The 12,901-nt window shown below is 41.8% G+C and overlaps 1 protein-coding gene across 1 annotated transcript in view; it reads right to left on the reverse strand.

The window, feature by feature from the left end:
* Positions 1-755: 755 nt before the first annotated feature.
* The window catches only part of TOX3 (TOX high mobility group box family member 3), a 72,446-nt gene continuing 60,300 nt past the window's right edge, over positions 756-12,901 (reverse strand). The window contains exons 4-7 of the mRNA XM_065641181.1: positions 5,527-5,796; positions 4,511-4,738; positions 3,129-3,209; positions 756-1,478 (exon numbers count right to left, since the gene is read on the reverse strand). Of these exons, the coding sequence (XP_065497253.1) occupies positions 756-1,478; positions 3,129-3,209; positions 4,511-4,738; positions 5,527-5,796 (1,302 nt within the window). The remainder of the gene's footprint in view (positions 1,479-3,128; positions 3,210-4,510; positions 4,739-5,526; positions 5,797-12,901) is intronic.

Below are 12,901 nucleotides of genomic sequence, written 5' to 3' on the forward strand. Positions count from 1 at the left end.
TAAAAATACAGTGTATTAAATCTGAAACTCATCACTTCGACACAGAATATAATATTCACATTTGTTCTGTAATTGGAATTAACGTAGGAGCATAAACGTCAATATATATTTTCTTACAAACTATGGCAGGTTTATTTGGAGAAACGAAGTGAAAGGTTGGGTCAAACATTTAGGTTCCGTTACTTGCATTTGTTTTTCTGCAGACATTTAGGAGAGAAAAAAAATTAAGAGCTTTGGCAAAAATCTGTGATTTACTTTATTTTTCCATGACAAAAAATGCCATCAACTAACTCATGTCATACAAGTATGATTGTATGAAATGCAATCATCATTTTACAGGTAGTTACAACTGTGCTTTAAGGGCTTCATGAGTTCATACTGCCTTGAAGTGCACTATTTGCTTTTAGAGAAAGAAGGGTTATATCATATAACTCTGAAACACCATTTTGCAGTCATAAGGTCCAGGTATTTATTAGGCCATTTGATTCACATATTGTAGGTAAAGCTTAAATAAATTAAAAAGGCATCACATGAAAAAGAGCACAGCTTTTTTATTTAAAAAAAAAAAAAAAGACTTATAGTCAGCTAAAAGATGATACACAGCTACATTGTAGTTCTTTATTGCCTATCTAATAGACACTTTAGAGGATCATTTGATCTGTTATGCATCCCTGCATAACTACCATCAACAATTTACAGTTTTCCGCCAAATATGGTTTACCGCCTGCCCCTCCATCACACAAGATCACTGCTCTTCAGAAAATACTGACCTGCGAAAGGACTTGAGTCTGTGTCTGAGATTGTATCTGTGACTGGTGCTGGGGGGCTGGCGGGGGGCTCCCGATGGCGGGGAGGGGAGAGGTGATCTGCGGGGAGTGCTGCGGAGGAGAAGGCTGCGACTGGTGCTGCAGCTGCTGCAGCTGCTGCTGCTGCAGCTGCTGCAGCTGCATGTGCTGCAGCTGCTGCTGCATTTGCTGCTGATTCATTTGCTGCTGAAGCTGCTGCTGCTGCAAGTGCTGTTGCATGTGGTGCTGAAAATGCTGCTGTTGCATCTGCTGCTGTATTTGCTGATGCATTTGGTGCTGGTGTAGCTGCTGCTGTTGCATCTGCTGCATCTGTTGCTGCTGGAGCTGCTGTATCTGGTGCTGCTGGCTTTGCATTGAGGGGCTGACTTGAGATGAAGACGGTGTTGCCACCATGTTTGTTCCCATCGAGCTTATCAAGGGAGCTGCAATGTTTGTTGGCATGTTTGGGGCAATGGTGACAGAAGCTATGCTCTGATTCATCGGCAGTCTCATGGTCAGGGGTTTTGGGGCGATCGCTCTGGGGAGGGACTGTTGCAGAGTTTGAGGAGACGCCGATACTGTCGCGTGTTGAGAAAGAGAAGTATTCAGTATAAGGGAGGAAGACAAATTGGTGGACGCCAACGTCTGCTGAACAGAACGAATTGTCTGGGCCTCAGCAGATTCTGCAGCAGCCTGTGTTTGGAAAAGGAATTCATTGTATTTTTAACAGAAAAAAAACATTGTTACTGTTTACATGGAAATAAAAGTCACAGCTACTCAGGAAGACTTTTTCACCTCCTGTTTTCTATCAGAAAAGACAAATCAGCAACCTGAAAAAGATCACAGATCCATTACATCACCTCTTCATCTCCCTCTGTATATGGTACCATCGGTTCTTACTTGGACAAAAATCTGACTCGTGCCCTGGTTCAACACCAGAAAGTCACAGACGTCACGTACATTGGGTGGCTGAAAGAGCTAAAAAGGGCCTAACGCTTTCGGTATTTATGTTTTCAAAACCCTCTTGTTCTTTGGGAGACAAATCTGAGCAGAAGCAAATTCCCCTCACCAGTTATCATGCCTTTGAAGGCATAGTTTTACTAGGTATATTTAGGTATACTGTGTATGTTTGAATCAGATACATTTCAGCACCAAAGGCAGGATTCGTCTCTCATAAGTTACATGTCTGCTTTGTACACATGTAGAATATTTGCCTAGAATCCTGATATACACAGACGACACTCTCAGTCTTCCCACAAGTTACTCGGCAGCCCAAGTCCCATGGATTTTGGGAGAAAATATGATTTCAGATGGTTTTGAAAAGGGAACTTAGGACTGGCAAAATAAATTCCCTCAAAGGAATTTAGAATTCCAGCTGCCATTGAACTTGGCATCGTGATACTAAAGGCTTTGAGAATATCATCTAAATCCTAGAGACAGACAAATGCGGCTTCTCAACACAAGGACGAGAAATCTCCCAGCTTTCAAGAATGCACGTGTGTAATTTCTGCTGTTGTATTTCTAAGCATTGATTAAAATACACAGCAACTTATTGTGTGATTTACTAATGCTCTGCAGCTGTACATTCAAATCAGTATTCTCAGGAGTTAGATAGCATCACTTTCTTCTGTTGCTTTCTTGTGATCAAAGATGGTTTTGTAACTGATCTTTATGAAATATTATTAGAGAAATAACCACCTTGTTTAATTTTTACCCATATTTTAGATGGCTATAAGCATATTTCCATTTATGGTACTCAGATGCAACAGATCTACAACCAGCGTAGCGCTGCTGGTTAAAAAGGTAAATTCTCAAATAAGACAGCAGAGCTTTGTTTTCTTCCTGAGTTTTAACTCAGGATCTGCTAAAGTACTCCACGTGGCTCCCTGCCAGCCAGTCCATTTGTAAGTACTCTTCAAATTCAGAGCCACTACAGATCTTTTTCCCCCCCCTTACCTGCAAGAAATACTTCAGCTTTGTCACACGATAACTGCTCCCCAGCTCCACGCAAAACAAGGCTGTCTCGGGAGAAGCAGCACTTGAGGAAAACCCAAACCCTGCAAATAGCTTGCAAATGCCACTGGCAAAAGGCCAGGATATTTTTCAGGACTGAATCTTACTTTGGGAGTGATTATTTTGCTTCCACAGATAAACGAACAAGTACATTTACAAAGTTATTGGTTTGTAATAATTACTGCGCCGTGAGAGAGGAGCAGCACATTTTGTAGAGCTGTATTGCAGAAATCCTAGGATTCTACTTTTATTTTGTGCAACCCCCCTCCACATTTAAACGCCATTGCCAAAAGGGAATTTGCTTTACACTGAAGGCATTATTTGGCTTACCTTAGAAACAAGGCTTGCTCTGTAGGCAGCAAGTGCCTTTAGGTATTCTTTTTTGGCAGCTTCAGTTTTTCTTTTATATACCTATTAAAAGAGACCACAATTTCACCACCTTCAATTACTGAGACATTTTTGCCAGAAAATCACTTGCAAAGAAACAGAAAACAGACCAAAACACCTTTAAACACTCCACTGTTACACGTGCTTTTTCTTCCCTGAAAGATCTAAATATTCTTGCAGTTGGTCACAGACTTTCAGGTCTACTTGCTGGACTTGCACCACAATTTATATTGATTTATCACGAATAAAAAAAGCTGCTAGAGCAGCCAACTGTTTGACGAGACTCCCTATGCATACTTTACCTCCCCAGGAAATGATATTTTAATGACTCTAAGTAACAAGGATATTAGAACACTGAGTATTTCAGATGCTAAAAAGTATCTGAAGTAATATAAAATAGCCAAAAATTGCCTAGGCAATGTTTTTTTTTTTTAACAAATATTTGAAGTACGTATGAAAAAATCTTTATACCTTTAGAAAAGGTGATTCACAGAGCCTGGACAATTCACATTCCCAAAGCCAGTATTAGAGAATCCCATGAGTTAAACAAGCACAGTTAGGCAAAAAGTAAATTAACCTGTATTTTAATCTGAAGTTCACCTTAAAATCATTTTCACCATTGTCTGTCAGATCAGACTAAAAGCTTCCAAATGTATTTCACAAATGAGAATCATTCTTATCTTGCTAGAGGTATCCTACACATGAATCTCCTCTTCCATCGCAACCTCCATTAACTGTAACCGGGAGCTGCACAGAGTAGCAACAGGCAAACGGCCCTAAAGGAGATTTTTTTTTTCCTCAGTCCATGTGTAGGAGTTACATGTGTACAGAAAGAAGAATAACCCCCAAGGAAGAACAAAACTCATCATTCTGTACCAACTGGTGTCGCACATGGCACCGAGAATCGGCTTCAAAGGTGGGAAAGCAACAGGCTTTGTAACAAATTCATCCGGCAGATCAAAGGAAAACGGTAAATGTGCTGTGCCTTCCCCTTTTTAATCTAACTTCTGATTAACAGGAAACAAGAGCTTTGAAATGGGAATCATCAAAAGATGGTCTCAACAGGAATAGGACAATATCACCCGACATTTCTACAGACCGCCCTTTTAAATTTAAAGACAGCCATTTAATGCTACCTACTGGCTCTTACTGCAAAATGCTTTTTAGATGCCAAGTCTTCAGCAGGTTCAAAGATCAGTGTAGCTCTGCAGAGTAAAAGACCAACCTCGGCAAGTAGCGTGGTCTACTCAGAGCAGAGACAGGAGGATTTTTTATAAGGATTACTATTTTATTTCTTGTGACACAACCCTGCATCAACTTTTTACCTGTTTTTGTTCTTCTCCTAAACTGTCCCACATCGATGCGACTATTTTTGAAACATCTCCAAATGTAGCATTCGGGTTCTGCCCTTTAATTGCGGCTTGTGTATCCCTGAAGAAAAGGGCATATGCTGACACTGGCTTTTGTGGCTCATTGGGATCTTTCTTTTTCTTCTTCTTTGGAGTCTTGGGCTTCTTGCCAGAATCTGGGGCAGCTCTTTTTTCTCCAGTAGCCTAAGAAACAGTAAGAACAAGAACAGTCAATATATGCATGAAATAAGTCAGGTTAATTCCAAAAAATCATTGACAGTCTGGCTTAATAATATATGGATAAAATTACTATGTAGGCAACATTTTGGAGAGTCCTGTTGTGCAAGTCTTTCTCCCACCAAACAGTACTTAGTCTCAGCTTAATCTCATCAGATCTAATGGAACTAAATGCACAAATAGTTACTACTCACTGTAAACATGGCTATGATGGTCATTTTACTTTGATACTTTGAGGATCCTGTACAATGATTTTTACATATGCCAAATTTCCATTAACTTAATGAGAAAACCTTTCATGGAACAGTCTAAATGAGGCCCTTTAAATATACTGCTGTAATAACTTCTGTGGTTTATTTTGTTGATAATTTTTTCCTTTTATAACAGATTTCTTTAAAGCAAAATGTAAATTAAGTAAACGTTGAGTTAGAAGAAAGCTTATTTTACTTCTGTCTAAATGCAGCTACGTTTTATATGACTCCAGAGAATACCCGAATGACATAACTGTTGAAAGCTGATGAGTAAAGAGATTCACCAGATCGATAAAATCCGAAACGAATTATGAATGTATTCGGCCAAATATATATATGTATAGCCTTACTTTTATTATTATGGTGGTATTATGGAAAGAAGCTAAACAGCAAATGAATCCCATTCCACTACACTGCAACGTTTGTATCTTTTATTTGACCACATTGCTGCTGCCACATTCAGACGTGTAAAGCTTCCTCACCCCAGCGCACAGAACAACTTACTCTGTTGGATTCATCTGCATCTTCTTCATTTATAGAGCTGGATGGGGAAGGAGTGGCTGATTTACTGGCAGGAGGGGAGGGAGACGTGTGTGGCAAATTGGTGCCTCCCAAATTCAGGCCCAGCTGCGCGCTGAGCTGCGACTGGTTGATGGTGGTGAGCTGAGAGGGAGCCAGAATTCCCGAGTGAGCGGCGTCGGTCATATGGACGATAGATCTCATAATCAGCGAGTGGTCCTGGCGATACTGGGAAACCTGTGTGTGGCTCTGATCCTGAAAGAGATGGGAACATCATTTAGTCGTCAGCAGCGACCATGCAGCGTCATCAGGTGAAGTTATTTTCAGAACTGACACTGTCAACTTGCAGTTTGCTGCATTTCTTTTCAGTGAATTAAACGCATTTTTAATAAAATAAATGCAGCAAGAGTTACCACACTTGCCCCGGACTTCACTTCTCCCCAACTTGTGGACGGGGGTTATTTGGTGGAATAAAAATTGCATTTCCCCATTTTTAAACATTTCTTCTCTTGACGTGGAGTGAAATACCCACATAAACAACAGGGAACGGGGCTGGCTGATGGGACACGGATAATGTTGCAACTGAGAAGACACAAACTGTTGTCAAACGCAGAAAGTAAACGAAACCGGGGCGGGGGTTATATATAGAGCAAAGCATCTTCCTTTACTAACACTCAGTTATTCTCGGCTGTTGCCAGTAACAGTAGCAGGTATAAAAGAATCCTGCCTGAGTGGGATTTTAAAGTTGTAAACAAAGAACAGTGCCCTGCCGGGTCTCAAATGCAGACAACGCAGCACGCCGGAGAACCACTCGAACCATCCTAATCACTCCTAAAAATCCTTGTTTGCAAGCACTACTACAAAACTATACATTTTAATCTTTAATCAAACACGTGTGGAAGTAGCAAGCTATGTACTGATCACCGACACTATTTTTCTTGTACTTCACGTGTCGGAAACTCAAGTGCTTGCGTGGTTTTGTTTCTACTGTTTCTTGAGGGCGCAAACTATGCCTTGTGCATCTGCGCAACACTTCTCGCATTTGTAAATACAAAGAAGTGAGACGCTGAAGGTAAAGTCAACTGGAATCTGCCTATGAACAACTCAGTTTTGTTATTCTTAACCACATACGCGCCAATGCACAATGAAAGAACGTTTCAATAGAAAAGGAGATTTTTTAAAACAGTTAATAAGTGATAGCTCACAAATTGATTCAGCAACCTGATTAATCCGCAGCTACTGTTCAAGCAGATAGAAGCATGGGAAATGAATTAGATTTTGAAAACACTTTCATTATTAATAACCCACATCGCAATTAGTAGCAGGTGCAACGATCCTTCGTGAAACGACACAGAACAAACCAGCAGTGCTGGGAGCCCAGCACAGAGTCCCCTGATTTGACAACAACCTGACTTTCCCAGCGCTCTCTAAGTGCGGATAAGCCCAGGGCAGTTTTCAAACACCTGTCAGCACAGAGCTAAGCTTAGCCCCAGTGACTTTCCTCTTGGTTTTACGACTCAACAGTGGCTCTGTGCTCCTGAAAACCTTGTCCCGGACGGGCCGAGCGCGGCCGTAGGAAGGAGCCCAACACGTGTCAGAGAAGATGCCATCCTGCCTCACCCATCTGACACAGCGGCGCTGCCGCTTCGCTGGGGCAATAAACCGGATTAAATCGGAATTGGGCGCTCGTGGGTCTTTCTGCTGAAGCCTATGCAGAAAAAAGAAATCCTTCTTGGACCAAAGGACACGTAGCGTTGCACTTGGCCCTGGGAGGGGTGAAGTTGACCCCACACGCTCCTGATGCAGCCCCTCCACACCAGGTCTCGCCCTCGTTTTCCCCAGCTGGGCTCATCACCCAGACCCCGCCACGCTGCTTCTCCTACTGCTCCAGTTCTCTTAACATTTTCAGTAAAGGAGTGTAGCTCCTTAGAGAGGAACGCATGTGCCAGAAGTGGAGCGCTTGGTACAGAAAGATCAAAACATCAGGCTTATGGGCTGAAATATTCGTTTGCTTCAGGGCACTTTTCTGTGCAAATGTACTGCCCTTAACGAGAGGGTCATTTGGATTGTGACTTGCATTGGCAGCAGCACCTGGAAGTCGTTCCAAGTCTTTTGTAAAAGGATATCGCTTTCTGCGTATTACTCCATCCATTTTAGTTTACGGACATCGCTTTATTGCACGAAGCAAAACTGCTGGTAAAGCAAAGGTGGAGATCACCAGAATGACCTTCTCTCGCAGAAATTAACTTTCTTCATTATTTTGCAGGCAGTACTTTCTCGGAGGTATTCTACACTTGGAAGACAAGCTTTTGTTCTCTGCGTTGCCACAAAATACAGCCATTTCTGGCCTTTACACCGAGGCAACAAAATGTGACGGCACGGGTTACAAACGATTTACTCCAAGTCTTGTCATTTTGGTTGCATCTATGATTTTATTGAGACTAAATTCTGTTGACTTGCACTGACCCAGAATCTAATTTTATACAGAAGCCCATGAATTCTTAACTGTCCCTTCTTCTGACACTATTTGATGCTCATGTGGTTTTTTACACCAACTTACTTAATTTCAGGTTTTATTTTCTGTATTTTTCCCTTTTTTTTTTTTAAATCTTAAAAACTTCAGTAAAAGCTAGAAATCGAAACAACAATATTTTGTAACTAGCTATCGAGCACCAAACAGATAAGATGCATTATATGAAAGAAAATACTTCGTAGTATTTCCAATCTCTTTATCATTTACATCGTATGTGTATATGATAACAAGAAACAGCATTTTTTCTGCGCTTTGAATTTAAGTGTCAGGGGCTAATAAGTATTAAAATAAAATTACAAAGAAAGGAATGGGAATTTCATTTTTTACTTTATTGGGCAGTGTCATGGGCCTCAACAACCTACGGTACCTATAGAAGAGCTTTCAGACAAGGAAGCATAAACCATTTTTTATGTTTGTGCAGTGGTTTGGCAAGTAGCAAGAAGGTAGGGGAGCTAGTCAGTACCAACCTTAAATTCCGCAACATCTGTATAGAGCTCCTGAACAAATAAAATCTTCTAAGGAGGAATTTATCATCAAGAAATCAAAATTTCCACCAATTATCTTAACTCTTATTTTTACCCCATGTACTACAAAGGCCAATACTGAACCAAAAGAATCTGTAGCATTTCGTTATGCACAAAATGTTTATCAAATAGATGTTTAACAATAAAAATCATCTTATATCAGGTGCACACGTGGAAATACAAGTGCACTAGAACATCCCCGTGACATCCTAATTACGTTACTACATGGAAACTGAAAAGCAAAAAGGCTCATGTATTCAAAATAATCTACTGAAAATACTGTGAAAATTTTAGAGAATATTACAAGCTCTTTTATATAAACTTAACCAGAAGCAGGAGTGACTTGCTTTACAGTCTTGGGCTGAAGCGAGGCAAAACTGGGTGATTGTAACGCAAGTCAGGCAAAACTCAAACAAGGACATAATGTGTGAAATGGAAAAACAAAGCGAAATAACTTGTGTGATCCTTCTGCAGATTCAAATGGCTTTGTTTTAGATCCCTCTGTCGTTACCCTACACGAGTGCTACAAAAACCAATGGGACAGAGACAGTTACTGAAGGGGAACGCCAGCCACTTCTCTGGTCTCTTCAGTTACACACATGGTCGAAAAAAAAGCAAAGTATGGTCCACAATGCTTCCCCGTCTCAAAACAACTTGATGGGGACTGTATGAGGGATATTGGCTTTCCGTCCGCACTCTCCAACAGCACACATTATAGAGCCATTCGGCATTCGATGCATAGAAGGCCTCAGCAAAGGAACCATAAGGATTATCCGTCCATCAAACTATCCCACTCTCAACTATTCTAATCTATTTAGACAGTCATGCCAAAGAAGTTATATTTAGCCATATTGCCAGAGGACACATCTCATGGTGTTTGCCCAATATACAGCTTGTTGTACTTTGATTTGTAAAAGTAGAAGTTCTCAATTTGGATAAAATATCAATTCCTCAACAGCCACTGGAAAGCAAACAATGGAGTGATGAGACTTAAAAAAAAAAAACCAAAACCAAAAAACCAAAACCAAAAACGTGTGAACTCCTACACTTTTATTTATATCGTATTATCAAAGGTGTTTTTCAACAATTACTGTACCTGAGCCAGCCAAAGCAAAACATACCATTGAGTACTAAGGGAAAAATTAAGGTAATAAAAGACAGTTCGTTCTTCTGTTATCAAGTCATTAAGCATCCAGTAGTTAACACAGCTAGTATTTATCTTGACAGATAAACGCATCCAGCCATTGCATCAATAGATGCCCTAATTTCCACTTACCCCGCATTTTGAGAATCATTTACATACAGTAGCCTTATCCTGGATTTCTACCCTGATACAATTATAATCTCTGGGAACACTCAACATGATATTTAAAAATCTGACTAGGAAATGACTTTTTAGGACGTTTTGAGTAAGTCTTGATTAAAATCAATGTCTACAGCCCTCAATCATTTAAATACTCAACACCTCCAGTAAGACTCTTCCCAGCTGTGTGGGGACCGAGCCCATGGAAGTGCCCCCGGGAAGATGTGGGGCTGGACCTGACCCTACACAGTGTTTTAACGAGTGAGAAACCTGCCAAAAAAAATAACTATGCAAACCCCAGTGTTTATGGTTATGCTCACTGTGCCCTGGTTTCGGAAGCTGACTTAAATTGTTATACATTCTATTGCCTTAGGAATTTGTCACTGTCAATGTAACATAAGCTGATGTAATATTTTAAAGGATATATTTAAGTTGAAGCAAATGCACTGCAATGTAAAGAGTGAAATCCTGGGTCGGCCCTGTCTGTAAATTGCTCCCTTTACTTTTGGGCAAGTCAGCATATCTCTAGAGGAAATCCTCAATACCATTTTTCTCCACAAGTACAGTACAGATAAAAGAATCCATTAATCTAAATTTTTACTAGATTGGAATTCACTGCCAATCAAAACAACCCAAACTAGCAAGATACTTTTCTCTGTCAGAGATTAAATCCTTACTTAATAGAATTCAAAACAGTTGCCCTTGGTACTGCCAGCCCTGAAGAAGTGTCTTCCTCTCCCCTCCTCAGATCCTGCCATCACTAACAGATCTGCCAAACCACAGTTATCGGAACATCCACTACAAGCAGCAGCTTCTTTTCTCTGGCAATGAGAGAACTCCCCGGTTTTGCTTCATGCCTCTGTAGAGAAGTAAACCTTACCCAGTTTAACTCCTAAATAAAGGCTACAAACAGTACATGGTTCGGGAAAAAATTACGTCTGCAGCTGGATCTAAAAGGTCGGTCGGTGAGGCTTACGCACATTCTGCTGCCTGAAGAACGTGAAGAATACGCAATTTCTTGGTCTGTGGGCTCCCCCGGTCCCAATGCCTCAGAAATTACGCTGTTTTCAGTCCACACGTATAGAAAACTATCAGCCAGAGAAGGGACGTGAAGAGGAAAAAACCAAAACCAAATAAAAACGACAAACATGAGGGCCCAATGATTTGTTCCCCGAAACTGAGCAACTATCTCCTTTTGTTCTGGCAAACTCAGATGTCTCTGTAAATCCAACTCCTGCTACATGATAGAATTTTCTCATATGGCTGCAACCTCCAAGTTAGTTTAACATGTCTTATTGGAATCTTTCTGACTTACTGTCCCTTGCTTTTCTTTGGGGTCTGGTCTGCACCGCGTTGGCCGTGGCCCCTCGCATGGTTGATGGTCCTCACGACTCCCTGTGAGATCACCAAATCACGAGTTAAACCCATTTCTTCTCTGGAACGACACGTGGGGCTGTGGCGGTGGGAGCGCATCTGGGCCAGGTAATGCAGCATCACTGCAGAGATGTGATTCCAAGCAAGAAGGTGCCAAGGGACAGGGCCAACCAACGTGGGCACCCAGCAGTGGACACTGCTCGGGGTGCCGGGACTGGGCACCTCTGCAGCCCCGCTCTGGGGCTTCTCCTGGTGCTGCCCACCCACAGCACCTGCAGCTTTTTCTAACAAAATGCTGCATTGCACGGTGAAGAAATATGAAAAGCTCACAGCTCGGCCAAAATCATGCAACGACCAAACTAAGAGATGAGGACTTTTCTCTGAAATGCTTGTAATTCTTACCCAAGACTCCCCAGCACCCTAACGTGAGGCTTTTGCTGTTTGGGAGCATTGTTCTTACCCATCTACTTCCCTTGTAAAACCACGTCTGCGAGATGAGCTGGCAGGTTCCTCCAGCAGTCCCCTAAGTGAGCCGATGGGACAAAGCTTCTTGGTGGCCTTGGTTGAGCGTAGAGCCCTCTGCTCTTGCAGACAGACGGCACCATGGGCTTTGCTACAGCCCTCCGCCCATCCGCAGCGGCTGCTGCTGATGCTTCAGCATCATCTAATTCACAGCTTCTTTATAATTTAACTTCTACACCATTTTGCAGAGGCGTTTCCAAACGGATTCTCCGCTCTCTTCTTCCCAAACATCTACCATGCTTCAGAGCATCTTGAATGAGACTCCTTTTGGACAAGGTACCCAAGAGCACGACCACAATACGTGTGTGACCCAGGTCACAGGTCTGGGCTCTGGGCTGACGAGTCTCTCGGCAGGAGGAGCTTCTCTCCACGGTAGCACCACCAGCTTCGGTCTGTTGACGCAAACAGCGAGGCACAGCACAAACAAGCCCCGGATACTTAAAACTGAGTCCCAGAATGTCAGATAAATGCTGTTAGCAGTTTTGAGACAACTTCTGCAGCTTCAGGTACCAAATCAAAGGCAGATTTCAAAGGTCCTTATTATGCAGTAAGCAACGTGGGGAGAGGCTGCAAGGAGCATGACAACTAACAAACATTATCAAAGGGAACAACAACTGTGCAAGGAATTGGGGGGGACAGACTTGGGGGTTACATGGCATTTGTTTGTCTAAAAATTGCTACAAGTGTTGGTAGCTATATTTTGGGAGTGTTGATTTTTTTTCTTTCTTTCTTTCTTTCTTTCTTTTTTCTTTTTGTTTTTTTTTTTTTTTGGGGGGGGTGTTGTTTGGGTTTCTTTGTTTGGTTGTTGTTGTTTTTAAAGCAAATCAGAAAAGTAGGTTTCATTACCTTCGGTATTACCAGAGCCAGGTATATTTTCTTCAGCTACCTGGCAACATACAATAATTTAAAACTCTATATTTAAAACTCTATAGAGACTTCAGATTTCTGTATAGCTTGAGAACCTGAAGTGGACGCTGACTATTGGGTAAACTGTGCAAGGGGACACGCGGGTGGCAAGAGCAGAGAACAGCAGGAATCTCAAAGGAAGTTTTCAGATGACCCAAGGATGAAGGTGGCCGGACCCAACAAAGCCTTTGGCCAGCT

Source organism: Caloenas nicobarica, chromosome 9 (genome assembly GCF_036013445.1).
Source record: "Caloenas nicobarica isolate bCalNic1 chromosome 9, bCalNic1.hap1, whole genome shotgun sequence".
Taxonomy (NCBI): domain Eukaryota; kingdom Metazoa; phylum Chordata; class Aves; order Columbiformes; family Columbidae; genus Caloenas; species Caloenas nicobarica.